Source organism: Protobothrops mucrosquamatus, unplaced genomic scaffold (genome assembly GCF_001527695.2).
Source record: "Protobothrops mucrosquamatus isolate PMUCROS unplaced genomic scaffold, P.Mucros_1.0 scaffold_66, whole genome shotgun sequence".
Taxonomy (NCBI): Eukaryota; Metazoa; Chordata; class Lepidosauria; order Squamata; family Viperidae; genus Protobothrops; species Protobothrops mucrosquamatus.
In genome coordinates, this window is record NW_015386142.1 from 277,915 (window position 1) to 297,421 (window position 19,507).

The window sequence follows — 19,507 nt, forward strand, 5'->3', positions numbered from 1 at the left end:
CTTTACCCAAAAGGACAATTTTGATAGCAATAGCCCTTAGATGAGTGGTGGGATTCAGCCGTTTCGCCCCAGTTCAGCAGAACCGGTAGATAAATTTTGTTGAGTTTGGAGAACTGGCTGAATACACACTGCTTCTGGAAGTCCGTTCTAGGCCTCGGAGGCCTGGAGAAGGCCTTCCAGGCCTAGAACGGCCCACCGGAAGTGTGTGGATGCCACTTCCAGAAGTCTGTTCTAGGCCTTGGAAGCCCAGGCCTGCATCCACACAGAGAACCGGTTGTTCAGGTATTTGAATCCCACCACTGATTTAGACTTATATACCGCTTCATAGTGCTTTTACAGCCCTCTCTAAGTGGTTTACAGAGTCAGCATATTACGACTGTCAGTACCTACAACTGTTGCAGCATCCTCATGGTCACGTGTTCAGATTTCAGACTCTTGGCAACTGACTCATCATGGCTGCAGTGTTCCAGGGCCATGGTGATCATCTTCTGACGAGCAACTGTGTTATTAACAACTGCAATGATTCACTTAACAACTGTGACAAGAAAGGTTGTAAAATGAGGCTAAATTCACTTAACAAATGTCTCGCCTAGCATCAAAAATGTGGGGCTCAATTGTAGTCGTGAGTCGTGGACTACCTGTAGTTATTTGGGATTTGGCAGCTTATGAATTTTATATATAATAATGCAAGGCTTTATCACAGTAGCTTAAAGAATTCCATAATTTGTACATGCTAATTTTCTGACATAAAATGTTGCCAAATGATGATATATGTGTTTTTAACTTATTTTTCCTGTGACATTGCCTGGCTTGAATAAGCAGAGAGATTACCACCTTTCCCTGGAGTAAGATTGGTCTTCACTTAAATAACAACAACAAAATCAGCTTTGTTGGCACCTTTTCTCCTTGACTCATCCTTAATGAGTGTAAAGAAAGGAATGTGGTCCCAGCTAATGTGTGCTAACCTCTTTATTAGGCCTTTTTCTGTGTAGTGTAGGATGCACTGCCAACATTTATCAGGCATACAAACCACAGCCGAATTTAAATAAGACCCACAATAGCCCATTTACATTTAAAATAAATAGCCAATTTAATCTAAAAATAAAATTCCAAGTGAAACTGAGCTAACCTGCTTAACATTTTCACCTGTATCCCTTTAGGGATCATGATTCCAATCTGAGCATTATCCTTTATCTTGAATCCTTTTAATGTTGTGAATAAGACCACAAATGAATATGACCAAACAAAGGTGAAAGGAATAAAATATTATTCAGAAATTTCTAATGAAGGTCGATAGAAGAAGCCACCTGAAAGTCATAAAAATCGGACAAGTAAATTAAAGACAAATAAGAAAAGCAAAAGTTGCTAGCTAACTGAAACCACGAGTAGAGGAAACACAAAAACTAAGGATAAAGTTTAGACCTTAAGGTAGCAAAGGTATAACTGCAAACAAATATAGAGATAATTATAAGAATTGTTGATAGAAAATTAGATGGTGATAGATAGGATGTGCTCAAAGGGGCTTCCTGGAACATGGGGAGGGTGGCGGTGATTTTTAGGCGGTCCAGATTAGGTGTCGGGTGAGATAAGGGGCGTGGAGTGCGATAGGGGAGGGGGGGAACCTGCATGGGGGGGGTAGGATATAAAAATGTGTCAAACAGCTCTTGGAGGTGTGACTGAACTCCTGCGTGTGTTTCAGCTCACCAGGCTTTTGCAAACACTTCTTTTTGAATAAAACTTTTGTTACTGGAATTCCAAGTGAGTTTGTTTGTTTTGGGATCTTGAGCCACGTTCCAAACAAAGGTATATGCTCATATTCGGTGGCAGCAGTGAATATGTAAGTGTATCTATTAATTGGTGGAATCTCATTCGGTTGCACTGACTGAAGGATAGGCAGACTGCTGGGACAGGGTTGTGAGACTGTTTACAGATGAAGTTGCTGATACTTTATTTAATGTTGAATGCCAGTTGGGCAGAGTTTAACAAGGGGGTGTCTTGGGATTTTTTTGTGTGGAATTTGAGGAAATGGGTGGGAACTGTGTAGCAAGAACACTGCCATATATAGGTTGGACCCTTGCCCATTCTGACTGCTTCAGGCAATGGGAAGGACATGTTGGACTGGATCTGGGTAGAGATTAATGCCTGTTTGAGATAGGGTGAGGTGCCACCAACCCTGAAGGAAGCAGTGGTATAATCTCTCTTGAAGAGGCCATTTCTTAATCCAACTGTGTTTGACAACTTGTGCCCTGTCTTCAGATGTAGGAGATGGTGCTGAAACTAAGGAAAAAAGAGATGCATCTTTAGAAAGAAACTATCAGAAGACGGAGGATGCTGTAAAGGCTAATCTAATGAATAGACTTAGTCCATTATGCAAACTAATCACTAATAAAAGAGACCTTGGAGAGTTCTCAAGATTCTGTAAGCCACACATTCTTGCCATTAAAAACCCTTTAAAGAAAAATCTGTATGAATCTTGTTTCCTTGATCATGCTCTGTAATAAGAGTTTTGACAACAATGTCACTTTCTGGGAAAGATTTTGAAAAAGAAAGGAAGGACTGTCAGCTACAGAAATCACTTTTGAACATTTCCCAAGCTTCTTGAGTTGTTTTCTCCTTGAGGATTCTCATCCATGGAATCCTTCCCAAGCTCTCTCTAAGTTTATTGAAATTAGCTCTCTTAAAATCCAAGACTCAAGTTTGACTGTTTCTATTGCTTGTGCTTCCATAATGTTGAATTCCAATATTGCATGATCACTTCTCCCCAAGGTTCCTGTGGCTTCAACACCTTCTATCAATTCATCTCTGTTAGTGACGATTAGATCCAATATGGCTAATCCCCTAGTTCCCTCCTCTACTTTTTGGGAGACAAAGTTGTCTGCTAGGTTTGTCAGGAATCTGTTTGATCTTCCACTTGGTGCAGAGTTTGTCTCCCAGTTGATGTCAGGGTAATTAAAGTCCCCCATTACTATTGTGATGTGCTTCCTACATACCTTAGTTAGCTGACTAGCAAAAAGTTCATCTATTTCTCTGTTTGGTTGGGTGGTCTATAGTTTACACCTATGGCAATATCATTTTTCCCCTTTTATATTGACTCAAATGCATTCAAGACAGTTTTCATCATTGTTGTGCTTTATTTCTGTAGAGATGTAGTTATTTCTTATATAGAGAGCAACTCCACCTCCTCTTTTATTTGGTCTGTTTCTTTTAAATAATTTAAATCCCTCTAGCTGTGTGTTCCATTTGTGGGTTTCATCCCACCATGTTTCCGTAATGGCAACTATATCATATCTGCCCTCATTTACCTGAATTTCTAGTTCACCCTGTTTACTGTTCATACTCTGCATTGGTATATAGACATTTGAGTTCTTTATGACTGACCCTGTGTTTACTTTCTACATAACCTGTGTGGTGCCTGAATTCCCCTATTTTCTTACCACCTGTTTGATTAGTGTTCTTTGTGTGGCACTCGCTATTAAAAGCTTGATTTGCTTGATAACAAGGTTGATATTCTTGTCCACACACACATCTATGTTACATGCATTGCTAACCCTATAATTTTTTGATTACCAGGGACAGGGATGTTCTGTATCAATTAACTCACTGTCCCTGTTGTTTAGTTTAAATATTCCTCCAGAAAATCTGTGAGTTTATTGCCGAGTAACTCAGTCCCTTTCTTTGATGGATACAAACCATCTCTTTTGTACATTTTTTCATTGGACCAGCTACAGACATCATGACTAATATAACCAAAGCCTTCCCCTTTATACCACCCCTTTAGCCACATATTGAATTCTGCTATATGCTGGCCTTTTCCATTTTGCTCCTTATACACTGGTAAAACCTCTGAAAAAGTAAGCCTACAGCCTATCCTGCTAAGTTCCTGCCCCAGGCTCTGGAAATCATTCTGCACAGAGAGTACATCTTTTTGGGAAAGATCATTAGTGCCAAGATGTACAATAGCATCCACATCACAGTCCTTGCTGGCATTCTTGACTATTTTAAAAATACACCTCTTGGCCCTACTGGGAGTAGCACCTGGAAGACACCTGACCTATTTCAAAACCTTCAAAACCTGTCCTTTCCTAAATTTACATCCCTTATAATTGAATCACCAACCAGAAGGTGGCTTCTCTTTTTGGATGCCTTTCTGTTCTTGCATAACTGATGTGTAATACCTGATTCGCACTTCTCCCTGTCAAAAACAAGTTCTTCATCTCGGACCACGATCCCCTGCTTATTTGAGTTATCGTCATAAATACCTTTACCTGTCTCCTTCATGTCCCTATTAAGGTCAGCAAGGGCACTGTATCTGTTATGCAGGGACACAGCGAAAGCTTTGTGTTTATGACTCACACCTCTCATACTTGTCCACACTGCCCTTCTCCTGCAGGATCTTTGTGGTAGAGGGGGCTGATAGTGCGGAGGCTCAATAGAGTAGAAGGGCTGAACAGGACACCTAATTTCTGCCTGAAGAGCACAGATTACAGACCCTAGATAAATAATCTGTCCTTGTAGACTAGTGATTTGTTTACAGATAGGACAGGTTCCAAGTTTGAAAAGAGTACTGCGAAAGGCAGCTGCAAAACAAGTGTTGCACTGAACTAAGCCAAACATTCTGAGATACAAGGAATCTCAGACGCACTTGCCCTGAATGTACCGCTGCTGTTTAAGCACTCCTGATCTACTCAACAAGCCAAAGATTCAGAGAACATTGTATTTTATCTATTCGTTTATTATATCTTATTTTCCTCTGACAGAACACAAAATAATATGCACAGTTCTTCACCCTTCTGAGACCTGCCCTGGTTTTGTTCCCATAACAACCCTGCTCTAACTGGCCCAGTTAGCTTCCGTTTTTAGACCAGAAATGAAGAAGAAAATTGTTCTAACCCTCCTTCCAATAAATACATTGTTTTCTTTAAAAAATGCTTCCTTCTCGCTCTGTCTAGTCAATGCAATTTTATATTGAAATATATGGAACTGCTTCTAGTTTGCTTAGTTTGACAACTGCCAATGTCATTCTGAGGTTGTAGAACTTTAAAGAAATGGATCTTTGAGGAAAAAGCATTTAATCTTCAATAACAAGAAAGTTGATGCTTTCAACTCAGCAATTTTTTAGTTAGAATATTCATCACTGGAGTGTCTTACAATAATATATGTTATGGTGCTGATGAAACAGAAGATTGGCCTGAGGTAGAGACCAAAGTACTGTAGTGCTTCTCCTCAATCCATATAAAGCAGCTTGAGGGGCTGGCAGTTTATTTTATTTACAGGTTGAAGCTTACTTTAAAACAGGGAATGGAAAAACAACTTCCCAGTCAACAGACTAGTTTAGAAGATTGAAAACAAGTTGGATTATGGTGAGAAAGCCAGAGTGTTGATGAAAAGCATAATTAATCTTCCCATTTGCTGGCCTGATTCCATCTGCTAAGTACTACAGCACCTCGAAGGCATGTGTAAATTATAACATTGAGCCATCAATAACTGCTCACCTCAGAAATGTATCAAAATATGCCCATATGACATTTAAGAATAGTGCTGTGTGCACTACAGTGAGATGAATTCCAGCTCATTAAGATCAAAAGTAGTTCAGGACTCTTGATTGCTGTAGGTTGTGATCAACAACTTTCACAACTGTCCTCATTTTTTCCATGTTGTCATCTTAGCTTTTCAATGTGCATTCTATTTTCTTAAAGCATTCTTCATATTAATTTTATCACAGGAGCTCTCCCACAAAGTAAGGATCACATGGATGAAAGAAGTCAATACTCTTACTATTAAAATTCGCCACAATTTTACTTGAGACCTTAGAGCAGGGGTGTCAAACTGCCGGCCTGCAGGCCGAATGCATCACCTGGAAACCGCGCTTACCCCATTGCCGTCAATGGGGGGAAAGCTCTGATACATTGCGCGATGTCACATGACATCGCAAGTTTGACATGTCTGCCTTAGAGGCTTATTCTCATGAATGGCAGCAAATATCCCTATGCATACCTACAATTTTCTCTAACACTGCAAACAAGAAAAGCACACTGAACAACATATAAAAATATATATTTGTAAGTTTATGTCTATAAAGATATCTGTGAATAAATAATGTGTTATTGTGGTTAAATAATATAAATATTAAAATAAAGCATTGAAACTGCCCAGAGTCTCTGGGAGTTGGGGGGCATATAAAATTTGTTGTCAAACTATATTTATCAACTTTCAATTTATTGACACTTAAAAAGAACTTTATACAGCTATAACAGGGCAGTGGTTGTTTGGGAAAGATTTGGGCATTCCATCAAGAGCTTTCTTTTCTATTTTTAGTATAGAACCAAGGAATACTGCATATTTGCATTTGTTCTATAGTGTAACTTTTCCTATAATTTAATTAATTGATTTAATTAAACTTGTCTTGCATGTTATCTTGTAATTATCACAGTTATCTCCCAGAGCAATTAATTTAAACAGGAACAGACTGGATTCTACAGTTCAACACCTCTGAGCTAATTACTATGAAATTATCACAATATTTCGCTTTTCTTATGAACAATTTTTCCATACTCTGCTTTTTTTAGTATTTTAAACTAATTTTTTTTCATCATTGCCATTTTTGCAACTTTTACTATAGAGTATAAATCCCTCCATTTACAGCACTATATCAAATATGAAAGCCTAAGAATAAAAGTAGTTGGCTCATTCACTAATATATTTTTGCACCTGCTTTAGTAACATTAAACTATGTGTGGTGCTAATTATCCCATCAGATTTTTCATCCAGATGTTGAAGTCATTTAAAAAAATATTTCAGGCAGAAACTAATCCATACACTCTTCAAATTTAGACATAAAAATGTGAAGAGTATATGACATAGGTTGTGTTCTGTAAAAATCTGCAGTACTTTTTTATATCTGGGAAAATGTATTTAGCCATATTGATCATCTAAACTGAAAAAAATACTTTTAAAAAAAGATTCCAGTGTAGAATAATTGTTTAGAACATGAATAGGAGATATTTTTTTCTTAATCAGCCACTGCTTGGAAGAAACAGGCAAAAAAATCTGCATCTTTTTCTGGGACAAAATAAACGTTAACTGCATACTAGCTGAGGAATTGTGAAAATTGAAGTCCACATATTTGAAAGTAGCCAAGTTTGAAAAATACTGCTTTAGAAACATTTTATAGGCAAGACTAAGGTATTTTTAAAGTACCAATATCAAAATGAAAACCTGTAACTTTCTAGTCCTCACCCTCTGACTTCTGCTACCAAAGCTTTTGACCTTTGCCTTCATTACTTGCTAAACTTTAGCTGCATTTTTGCCCAGACTTTGCTTCCCAGATTCAGTTCTAGCTGCATCATTGCATGTGAACCTGCTCAAATATCCTCTGCCTCATCAGCCATTATTTGAACAGGTGCCCAGACTTCTCCTTGTCCATCTTCTTTAGTGGTGGACTAAACCCATATGATAATTTGCTTATTTTTTTAATAAAGCAGGACTGGCTGGATTCACACAGGTTAAGCTAGCTCTCCTTAATCTGTGTGTTGTATGTGTAGTTCTTAACTCCCAGAAATCCCCCCTCCCCAACTTCATGGTTATTACTGAGAGTTCTGAGAGTTGATGCCTCCTTGTTGGGGTGGCTATGCTAAGTCACGACATAACCTTTTACAAGCCAGATACAAATATGCCAAATACAAATTCAGGGTATTCTGGCTTAGTTTCTACCATAGCTATTTGACTTTTGCCAAAGTCTCTCTGAATGTTAAAAATAACAGCGCCTCTAAAACTTGTGCCACTACCTGAAGTTGCATTCACTCCTTTCCCGTATCTTTACAGTGCGTTATCTCTCACAGCTTTACAAACGCGTCGGCCGGAGCCAAAGCAAACATTTCTGTCCCGAAGCCTTTAAAAAGCAAATATTTGAGGACTAACTCCGAGCCACCTTGAGAAAGGGAGATCCCGCCCCTCTCCGAGTCAACGATTGGCGCGTTCCGACTTTCGGACTCAAGCGCTCTTGCTGGGATTAGTCAAGCGAGCTGTCAATCGCTCAGGTGTCTCTCTTGGGCAGGTAGGGGCTAGGCGCTTTGACTACCGGTTTTAGTTCGCCCTGTCCCGGCTCACGAGAAAGAGCGAGCGAACAATTGCCGGCCCGTCGCCTCCTTAGTCGCTTGTTGGATCCGAAGCTGCGCTTTCCAGGCAGGGCGCGCCGGGTGATGCCGGTGACGTAGCGCGAAAGTCAAAGGTGAACAGCCGGGCTAACCTCCGGAGCGCCAAATCCAGAATGAGTCGGTCGTCCCGCGGCATAGATCTGAGTTTCTTAAATGGCGAGGAAGCCCGGCAGATCCTCAAGGTGTTGGAGCGGGACACGCAACTCAAAAAAGCGGAAAAAGAAAGGCTGAGGTAGGAAATCCTTTCTTGGGTCGCTTTTGCAGTTCTGCACCGACTGCATTCTTGCGGTGCGTGCAAGTAATAATAATAATAATAATAATAATAATAGTAAAGTTGGAAGGGACCTTGAAGGTCATCTAGTCCAACCCCCTGCTCAGGCAGGAAACCCTATACCATTTCGGACAAATGGCTGTCCAGTCTCTTCTTAAAAACTTCCAGTGTTGGAGCATTCACCGCTTCTGGAGGCAGGTTGTTCCACTGGTTAATTGTTCTCACTNAGTTTCCACCCGTTGCTTCTTGTCCTGCCTTCAGGCGCTTTGGAGAATAGCTTGACTCCCTCTTCTTTATGGCAACCCCTGAGATATTGGAACACTGCTATCATGTCCCCCCTCGTCCTTCTCTTCATTAAACTAGACATACCCAATTCCAGCAGCCGTTCCTTATATGCTTTAGCCTCCAGTCCCCTAATCATCTTTGCTGCTCTTCTCTGTACTCTTTCTAGAGTCTCAACATCTTTTTTAAATCGCGGTGACCAAAAAGTGGAGGCGCTTTGAGAGCCTCTTTGCAACCTGTTGCTTTCCCCCCAATGTGGAAAGCTTAAATCCTACCCTTTTGGAGGGCAACACATTGGAAGAAGGAGCCCTTCACAAGAGGCATGGGCAAGAAAGAGATGCTATCTAAATCTTTATGGTCCTTTTATGATGTGGGTAACCTTGGTCCCTGAGCTTTGGAACATTAGTTCATCTGATTTTTATTCCTGAGCCTAGGGTGCTTTTTCACAGCTGCAGGTTGCTTCACTCCAGTCTAACTGGGAGTACATTTAGTTCCCGGATCTCTTCCCCGGCATACATTTCCTTTACAAGAAAGACAAAATTGTTGAGTTAAAAAAAAGAAATCGGTTGGTCTTGAGGCAATACAGGCAGATTTCAGCTGCTTGGCAAACTGATAGTATAGCTGAAAAAGGAAAAGTAGAACAAAGGACATATTCCGAGGTGCTCACTTTCTACAGTAGTTCCAAAACTTGAATTCAAACTATTTCCAGTCCACAACTCTTGTAGATTCCTGGTTGATTCATATGAAGTTATATCTGTTTTTCTTCGACTTGTTTTTTTTTTTATTTTGATTGGGCTGCTTTTTTTTCCTCTTCAGCACACAGGATAAAGCAGGGGTCTTCAAACTTGGCCCTTTTCTGACTTGTGGACTTCAACTCCCAGAATTCCTCAGCCAGTGTGCCTGGCTGAGGAATTCTGGGAGTTGGTCCACAAGTCATAAAAGGGCCAAGTTTGAAGATCCCTGTGATAAAGGGAAGGCATTGACTACACCCTCGTTCATCTCCCGTGGGTTTTTTTAATACATCTTGGATATTTCAACAGAGTGCTTCAATAAATTTGTTTGAAATAAACCCAGCTGGGTTTTGGGCTGGATTAAAAAAAATAGGATTTTGTTTTAAATTACCTTTTACTACTTATTTATACTCTATGACTAGCCTTCAAACATTGAAAGGAAGCAATTTCCTTTGTGACAGAGCCTTGAGCTTTGTTCCCAAGGAAAGGTCTATTCTGATGTTCCCATTGCTGGAGAAATTGTAAGCATCACTGCCTCATTTCATTATGAGCCAGCTGTATGCGTATATATATATGCATTATGAACCATCCTAAACATCTGCATCAAAAGTCAAATTTGGGTCAGCTGAATGGAATCAAAACTGTTTTACTGAAATTGTATCATAGAAATCATCATAGGTGAGGCTTTTCATGTAATCATTTTTATCAGGATTCTCGGATGTGATAGTGCCATATGAAAACGAGTCTTGTCAATTTCCACACAGTTTATTTCAAGGTACTATGAGTTCAAGTATCTGATTAAAATCACAGCCTTCCTGTGTCACACTCCTTGAGAGTTAATTTCATTGTATGTAGTGGATTTCTTTTCAAACTAAACGTATAAGGAATTTGAGCTTCTTCCTCTACACCATGGGTGTCAAACTCGCCACATCATGTGACGTGTCGCAATGTATCGCAACTCTTTTTGCATTGCCGGCAATGGGGTGGGTGCGGCTTCGGTATGATGAAACCGGCGGGCTGGCAGTTTGACACCCCTGCTCTACAGTATGCTCACTTGTTTTTGACTATTAGCATTCGTAACATAGACTATGCAAACAAATTGAGTACAGGTAGTCCTCGACTTACAACGGTTCGTTTAGTGACTGTTCAAAGTTACAGGGGCACTGAAAAAGTGACTTATGACCATTTTTCATACTTATGGCTGTTGCGTCATGGAGAAAATTCAGATGTTTGGCAACTGACTCATATGGTGGCAATGTCCCAGCGTCATGTGATCACTGTTTATGACATTCTGATAAGCAAAGTCAGTGGAGAAGCCAGATTCAGTTTACAACTGTGTCATTAAATTAACTGCAGTGATACACTTAACAACTGTAGCAAGAAAGGTCATAAAATTGAGCAAAAGTCATTTAACGAGTGTTTCACTTAGCAACAGAAATGTTGGATTCAATTGTGGTCATACGTTGAAGACTACCTATATACTTGGATGTTGAAAGATTTGAGCCTGAGTTTTGCGACATTAATTTTCAGAATCTTTTCTTTGCCTCTGTTGTCTGTTCATTTGCATGTTAAAAGTGTCATCTTCATTTAAAGAGTGCATAACGTTAATTTTCAATACCATGTAGAGCCTGAATGAAACAAATTATAAATCTAAGTTATAAATAAATATATAAATAAACTTAGTATTGGCTCCTAACAAGATAAAATGAAGCTTTTGTCTGAATATAGACTGCTTTGTTTCTGGACTTTATTTCATTTTTTAAATTCCTCCCAAACTCCAAAATCTTTCTGTAGGGGATTTTCTTCTGTAGCTTGCTTGGATAATAGAAAGTGAGTTCAGTTGGGTTATTAGCAGCCAGAATGGGACTGCTTTGTCTTAGGTCAGTGATTCTTATTTAGCTAAGTGCCATCTTATCCTAAATCTCATGTACAAAATATCATGAGCTATCCCAACTTAAACATTAGATATTTTCATTTGTTTTTAGACATATGTCAGCTCCTCATAGTCTTTCTTAGTCATAGACATAACTATGTGTTAAGTCCACATAGTTTTTCTGTGTGCTATATAAGTATTGTTCTTCTTTTTCCAGTGTAGCATCTTCCAAATATGTTAAAGCTGCATCTCTGAGAATTCAGCTATGCTGCTTGGAATTTAGGAAATTGTCATCCCAATATATTTGGCTGGCTAGGGAATTCTGGGAGTTGAAGTCCACAGGTCTTAAAATTGCCAAGATTGGACACCCCTGGCATAGTCTGTTCTTGGAGTCTGTGTTGGACCTACTCAGCTAAAGAACATAAATACTATGGGAATTCATCATGGATCTTATTGATTTTGCAACCTCATTTTTAATAATACTCCCTGTCAATATCTACCATAGGGTGTCTAACAGGCTACAAAGTATTTGTTGAAGGGTCTTCCTCATGGCATTGACTCACTGAGATCTTCTTAGGAGAATAAAAGTGTTCCACATGTTTTGTGGAGGAAGGACAGGGATGATTTTATAAATTAATTTTGAAGGTATTAATATTGCTATTACCTCTTCCTTTTTCAAGGTTCCAAGTTATGTACAGAGAAATTTAGACAGATGGGATTAAGACAGATCAACAAATATTGACAACTTTTACCTTTCTTCATTAGCAAATGGTCTTATTTATGAAAAAACCCTTCTGCTTATGGATTGTAGAATTTAAAATAAAACCAGGGTGCTACTTCAAAATTCTTAACCCATAAAAATTTACTGTTTTTCTAAAAACTTTTCATTTCCACAGACTAATCTAGGTGACAGTAAAATATTGATTTTTTTAAACAGTTGTGTAACTGCAGTATACTGGAAAATATCAACTTGTACATCTTCTACTACCTTCTATCTCTGTTCAACGGTCTAAAGACATTGCAAAACCATGATCTGTCCACCTTGTATGCTATAATAAGCTTGGCCCATAGAATAGATTTTCAAATCTGCTGCCTGTAGATATGCTGGATTTTAAGCCCCATAATTCTTAGGTAGTATGGCAGTGAAAAACTTTGAATGGTCAACATGGCACTAAAATAATAGATTAAAACTAGCTTTGATTTGGCAAGTATTTATTAATGCTGATTGAGTTCACATGTTTGAACACATATGATTTGAATATGCCATTATTTAACTTGGTAATATCTATCATTGAAACAAAGGGAGTGCTTGAAAGCATTTAATTCACGAACCTCAATTTTTCTCCTTTTCCTTAAGGCTTATGGCTTAGCTTGGAATTTAATTACCAGCAATATCCCAAGGCAAATGGAAATTGGCCCTTTTTGTGTACCACTGTACCTGGATCTCTCCCCATTAGCATAAAAAAATAAGTTGCACAAACAAAAATGCTGCTGCTATGCCACTCCACTCCTCTTTCATGTCGGGTGAGAAGGCACATTTATATAATAACTGATATGGGTCTATCTATGGAGATTCTCAGTCATCTAGGTTATGGTTGTCTCAAAGGTGCTTCTTCAAAAGGCAACTGGACTTTCTTTGGTTTTCCTTGAAGACGAGTTTCGCTTCTCATCCAAGAAGCTTCATCGGTTCTGGCAGGATAGTGGAGGGAAGGGGGGATGGAAGGATCCTAAATGTTAAGGACCAGATGACTGCAAAGAAATATGACCCTTCCACCATCCCCATCATGTCAGAACTAATCCTTCCTTTCCCCTTCCCATCCCACCATTCTGCCAGAATCAATGAAGCTTCTTGGATGAGAAGCAAAACTTCTTCAAGGAAAAACACTGATATGTGTTTACTCAAAAGTACTTTAATGGCACTTATCCCCTGTAGTAAGCAAGTATAACAAGGATACACATCCTAAAGCCCAATTAAAATTATAACTTACAAGCTGCCTTGCGTAATGTAGTTTGTAGGCCAAATTCATCTGGAAGATACCAGATTGGAAGATTACAATAGAGACAATAAGTTGCCTAACCAGACTACATGTAAGATAGAAATCAAGCAGTGTTGTGGTGTGTACAGATAATCATATGAAGAACATTGTCTTTTATCTCTAATCACAAGCATGTATATATTCAAATTATAGCAGCTTTTTCAAGAAGCTCTAGGCTTAATGAGACTAGTTGTTAACCGCAGTAATGAAATTAATTCAGTCTTCAGTTGAGCAGATATTGTTATGTACCAACTAGTCTACGGAAGTACGGTATTAGAAGGGTGTTTTCAGGCTATTTGTTTTTATTTAAACTTATGTATAAAGGTGGAGTTCCTCTCCTTGATATTCTCTGAGCCAATGACAGAAACAGATGATGTAACTGTACATTAGTGACAATTGTTTCACATTGCAGTTCATTTTGCAATGAACATTTCTAAAGTACTATTAATTTCCCTCCCTGATGAATCAGTTTTGCATGTGCCTAGACCACATTCATTTTGTGAGGAATAAAAATTTAACTTGAAGGGTGTTGGAAAACAAAACAAGTTTTATTAAAGCTTTTGCAAAAGCTGGTGTACCCTTCTATATGCAAATAAAGGGCCACACTGAATGAATTTCAGCATTGACTTTTATATCCTATCCCATGCATCACACCACATCCTTTCAATTGAAACCCAGTTGAAAGGTTTGAATTGGTCACATGCTTTTTGACCGCCTAGCAACCATTACAATTACCAAACCCTCCAATTATTAGATCAAAAGTCCCTTTTGTTCCTGTCTTATCTCCCCTCCCTTTTCTGTGGCATGATTTGTAACATCCTGCTAACTAAGGGTATAGCCTTATCTACAAGGTAGATAAACTGGATAATTGCAATTATAAAAGATTTATGTCTTCCCTTGTTTATTTATAAGAGTGCCTGCTTTTCATCTAGAACAGTGGTTCTCAACCTGTGGGTCGGGACCCCATTTGGGGTCGATCGACCATTTCACGGGGGTCACCAAGCAAGGCTGTCCACCATTTTTTTTGTCCGCCATGTTTTTTGTCCGCCATTTTTCCCCCTTTTCCGGTGGGTGCCTTACCTCCCTTGGGCTGGGCCAGCTGGTGGTCGGCCTGCTCCGTCTCTGCCGCTTGCCAGCTACGCCTCAGCCAGCGCAGGGGGCAGAACCACGCATGCGCGGCGCTCCCGGGCAGGGAAAGTCCTCGACTTACGACCGGTTTAGTCCTCAACTTACAACCGGTTTAGTCCTCGACTTACGACCGGTTGGGGTCGCGGCATTAAAAAGGTTGAGAACCACTGATCTAGAAGCTATGTGTGTAACAGAGTTCATGCTTCGGTTAAACATGGCTGCACTTTGGTTCATAGTTATACTTTAAAATACTAACTCTAGACAGTTTTTTATAAAGAATAAACCTTACATAAATTGAATAATATGTTATTCATAAGCTATATGCTATTCTACAATAGTGTGCACTATTCTAAAAGTATGCTTAAAGTCAGTGTATATAGTTTCTCTCTATTCCTCCAGCTTACTTCATCTCCTTTCCTAAAAATACCTTAGCTAAGTGCCTCTACATGCCTATTCCTTTAACAGAAATGAAAAATTATAACATGTACATTTCTTGTGTACCTTACAATTTAAACCAGGTTAAAGAGCTGTATTGTAACTTACTTTCTGGATTAGGTTCATGCCCAAATTAAACTTTACAGGGAGTCTTTAACTAATGACCCTAATTAAATTAGGAATTAAGGTTGTAAATTATGTTGGTTGTTAAGCGGGTCATCACGTGACCAATTTGATTTTATCAATTTTTGTTGCAGCAATCATTAAGCAAATCACTATGGTTATTAAGCAAATCAGCTGTTGTTAAGCAAACCCTGCAGTCATTAGGTAAATGGCATGGCCATTAAGTGAGCTCATTATAATAAACGTTTTTGGCTGGAAAGCGGAAGTAAATGCTAGTTTCGGGGGGGGGAGTAAATCGTGGTCATGTAACTGTAGGCCATAAATGCAGGCTGGTAGCCAAGCACCCAAGATGCATTTATGTAACCCTGGCGGGGGGGTTGGCCATAAGAACTTCATATCTGGATCATAAGTAACTTTTTTGGATCCATTGTTGAACAGTTGCTAAACAAGGACTACCTGTAATTACCTAGAGTTAGTCTCTGAGCAGATCACCTAACCCAGTGATGGCAAACCTTTTAGAGACTGAGTGTCCAAAAACTGCCCCCGCTCTACCCCCCTGCCTGCCCCCGCTCTGCCCCCCCACCCCCTGCCCCGCCTGCCCACAGGACCACTCACCGCCTCCAGGGCCCGCCGCAGATCGCCCAGGCAGCCCAGCAGCCCTATGGCAGCCACACCCTCTGCCCGCGCCCTGCAGCATCAACTGCATGATGGGGCGTGAGGGCAGAGTCTTGTCTACGCTGCCTGGCTGCCATGTCCTTGGCTGCGCTGCTTCGTGTGGGCCACGCTCGGGGATGACTCTCCTTCAGGGGGGCTGCTGGAGAGGAGGGGGTCGCGGGGGGAGGCAAAGCTGGGGCAATGGCATGTGTGCCCACAGAGAGGGCTCCGAGTGCCGCCTCTGGCACCCGTGCCATAGGTTCGCCACCACTGACCTAACCTAAAGTGCCTTCTGAATTGGAACAAAATATAATTTCAGGGTAACCTTTCTTTCTGGCCTCCAAACACAGAGGCTCCCTCCATTTGGGCCATCTCTGCATTGTTTCTTTTCATCTGCTCCTGGGATGCACAGAAGAGTGAAACAAGAATTATTGATGGAGGAAAGGAAGGCTTACACTGAGCCCAACAACATTTGTGTGATTGTAGCTTTTTACCCTCCTGATGGCAATAGCTAGAAGCTGATCTTGGCTAACTTTGAAAAAAAAATCAACAATGGGCCTGGTTAATATTTAGACCACTAAGAAATCACAAGGCTTTAGATTAAATAAAAAGATATTCTGGAAATAGCAGCAAATTATTTTGTCATTACCGTAATATTTTATTGATTCACTGCACATCAGAAATCATTGTGATTTTTTCCTTGTATTTAAACATAAACAAGATGAGATGCGTTTCTTTTGAGAAAATAGATTATTTGAAAATCAAATGGCACTTACCTAAGATATTTGTCTTTGCTAGACTCTTTTCTACTCTCCTACCCACCCTCTTTTCCTTGTGATGTGGCAGTAAAGCAGAGAAGTGGAGACTTGATTTGTATGTGCCTGATCAAGTACAATTTGTTTATCTGTTTGATTTCTGATAAAGTAAAGCTTTGTGCTTCTAGTAAACTTTGCTTTTTATGTATGTAGTTATTTCTGCAATCCTCAATTTCCACTTAGAGTTAAGTAAAGGCATTAATTACATTAGTGGAAAATGTCTTTTGAGCTGGTAGGCTCAGAAGCCACCTAGGGCAGAAAGACATATTCCTTGGCCCCCATCTTTTTTTAGTAGTCTTTGAACCCTGCCCATATCAGTTTCAGGAAACCTGCCCCAAACTGCTCTGGAATCAAAATGTCTCAGTTAATCAGTGCTGCCTAGAATCCATTTTGTGATGCCAAACATTGATTTTCTTTCTTATCTCTGTTCAAGTTCACAGGCTCTGTTCTTCTCCTTGTCAAAACAATAACTCTACTTTCTTGGAAGAAAGTTTCTGTCTGACAGGAAAGTGTATTGCCTCTTCTGCTCCCAGCTTGTGTTAACAGCTAAATAATAAGCTCACATGATGGGTAGAGGAGCAGCCTTTAGTGCCATGTACAGTAACTACCCAGAAAACAATGAAGATTTATCTATGTCAAGGGTCTTCAAACTTGGCCCTTTTATGACTTGTGGACTTCAACTCCCAGAATTCCTCAGCCAGGCACACTGGCTGAGGAATTCTGGGAGTTGAAGTCCACAAGTCATAAAAGGGCCACGTTTGAAGACCCCTGATCTATGTGGTCAATAGGAGTCCACTCAATTCAAATAGTAATTAGTTTTACCTGACTGATACTTAGCCACTTGCTTTCTTTTCATTAACATAGATTAAGAGGAAGCAGAAGTGGGAAAGAGTGGGAAATCACAAGTTTAGCCCTGTCTAAAAGATTAAGGTTAATTCAAAGTCAAGTGTCTTTGAATGGCTTAACCTCTATGTCACAGTGTCAAACATCGCACATTGTCGGAGCTGGGGTGGGCCAGGCCTGGTTGCATCATGACCCCCTGCTCTATCTGCTTGGAAGTCTGATTTATAAGCACAGATAACTAGTTTGGGAAATAGTGAACTGGAAAAGGAACTGGATGGCCAAAAGAATGGATGTTAGAAAAGAGAAAGCAACAGCAGATATTTAGTGAAAAGATAACTGACTTTTAATTAGTTTTCAATTTTAAAATGGTGTAGCAGATGTTACTAATTTTGTATGTGCTTACAAAAATTACAGTAATTAGGAACACACTGGAAAAGCATTTTTCTCTCACACAGTGCACAATGTTTCTTATCGATGTGGACAGCTAAGAAAGATGTAGACAGAATCTAAAAATTATTTTAGAAATGTTATTCTTATACAAGTGTGTGCATAAAATTAATTAATTAGACAAGGAAGCAACTAAAATTATTATGGAGTTACACATAATTGCTTTCTTACATAATCAGAATTAAAATGTATCAAGAAGTGCAAAGAAAATACTGCTGGAAGAGGATAAAACTAATGGAATGCAATTATTATCTTTCTTAAATTTGTTAAAATTATTTAATGATTTCATAAAGATGGCTGAAATATTCTATAAATGTTCAATTATGATATTTTATCTATTGTTTTTTTTAACTGTAAGCTGCCCACAATTGTCTAAGAGTATGGTGGGCTCAAAATGTAATAAATAATAAAAAAAAACTAAGTATAAATGAAGTAAGATTTATTAAATTGTCAGTTATGGAAGCCAGACATGAGAATGTTTAATCTCTTATAATAAATTTCTGTTTCATTAGAAAGTAGAGAATAGTAGAGAATAAAGAACTTGTTATAACAATAACTTTCTTTTTTTCTCAGTTACACCATTTCAGTAAACAAGCATTAGGAAACAATTATCTCCAGGGATTCCAAAGTATTATTAGTCCAGCTTGATCTGAATCCTCAAATCATGCAATCAATGCTTCTTGTTTACCAATGGTTTTATAATACATATTAATTCCCCACCCTCTGAATTTTATTGTAAGTCCCAACTGGATGCTTATCTTCCTGGTTCTTATTATTAGAGAAGACATTTTAACTGTTACTTAAGCACTTTCTCTTTGTGCTTTAACTCTTCATTATTCTCATGATGTACCTGTTCATATGTACTCTATCTTACTGTAGTATACTGGTATTTCTCTGAATACAGGTAGTCCTTTACTTACCACTGATTGCTTAGTGATCATTCAGAGTTACAACAGACTCCCTCAAAAGGTACTTATGATCCGATTTTAAGGTTCTGATAGGTGCCTCCAGGAGTCACATGACCACATTTTGGGGCTTAGCAACTGGTCCACATTTATGACCAATTGCAGCATCCCACAGTCACATGTGGTAAATGTTGATTTACAACATTTTTGCTAAAAACTGATTTTTACTTCTGGTTTCTGGCACAAATGCCCCATAGCAAACAATGGGTTCGCTTGACGACCGCCGCATTCATTTTACAATTGCTGCAAAAGAGGTCATAAGATCGTGTTGATCACATGGAAGATCTGTTTTACAACTATCATGACTTATTACCCTAATTGCCAGGCTGAATTATGGTCATAAGTCGAGGGCTACCTATGGTGGATTGTAGAGGAGAATTGTTTATAAGATATAGAGAGTTGAACAGCCGTAAGTGATGAGAGAAAAGTGGATTCATTTTATGGAGACTACTGATTATCGCAAGAAATAGACTGATTCTATGTAAAGATCAGTCTAAATGCTCAGGCCAACATCAACACCACCATTGGCGTTAGCATCCGCACTCTCATAAACTGACTTGTGAGTTCTCCTTCTCTTAAAAGAAAAAAATAATAATTTCTGTTGAAGTCCTTTCTACAGTTTCAAAAAAAAAAAAAGTCAAGAGGCATAGATGTTCAAACAATATGCTATACTAAGGTGACCAACCATCCTCCTTTAGGGAGGACAGTCCTCCTTTTGTGAGTTCTGTCCTCCCTCGAAAAGTGTCCTCCT

The 19,507-nt window shown here is 39.2% G+C and overlaps 1 protein-coding gene across 1 annotated transcript in view; it reads left to right on the top strand.

Annotated features, from left to right (window-relative positions):
- The first annotated feature begins 8,261 nt into the window (after positions 1-8,261).
- EXPH5 (exophilin 5) overlaps positions 8,262-19,507 on the top strand; it is a 56,343-nt gene continuing 45,097 nt past the window's right edge. Inside the window, exon 1 of the mRNA XM_015813003.1 lies at positions 8,262-8,385. Within this exon, the coding sequence (XP_015668489.1) occupies positions 8,267-8,385 (119 nt within the window). The 5' untranslated portion in view covers positions 8,262-8,266. The remainder of the gene's footprint in view (positions 8,386-19,507) is intronic.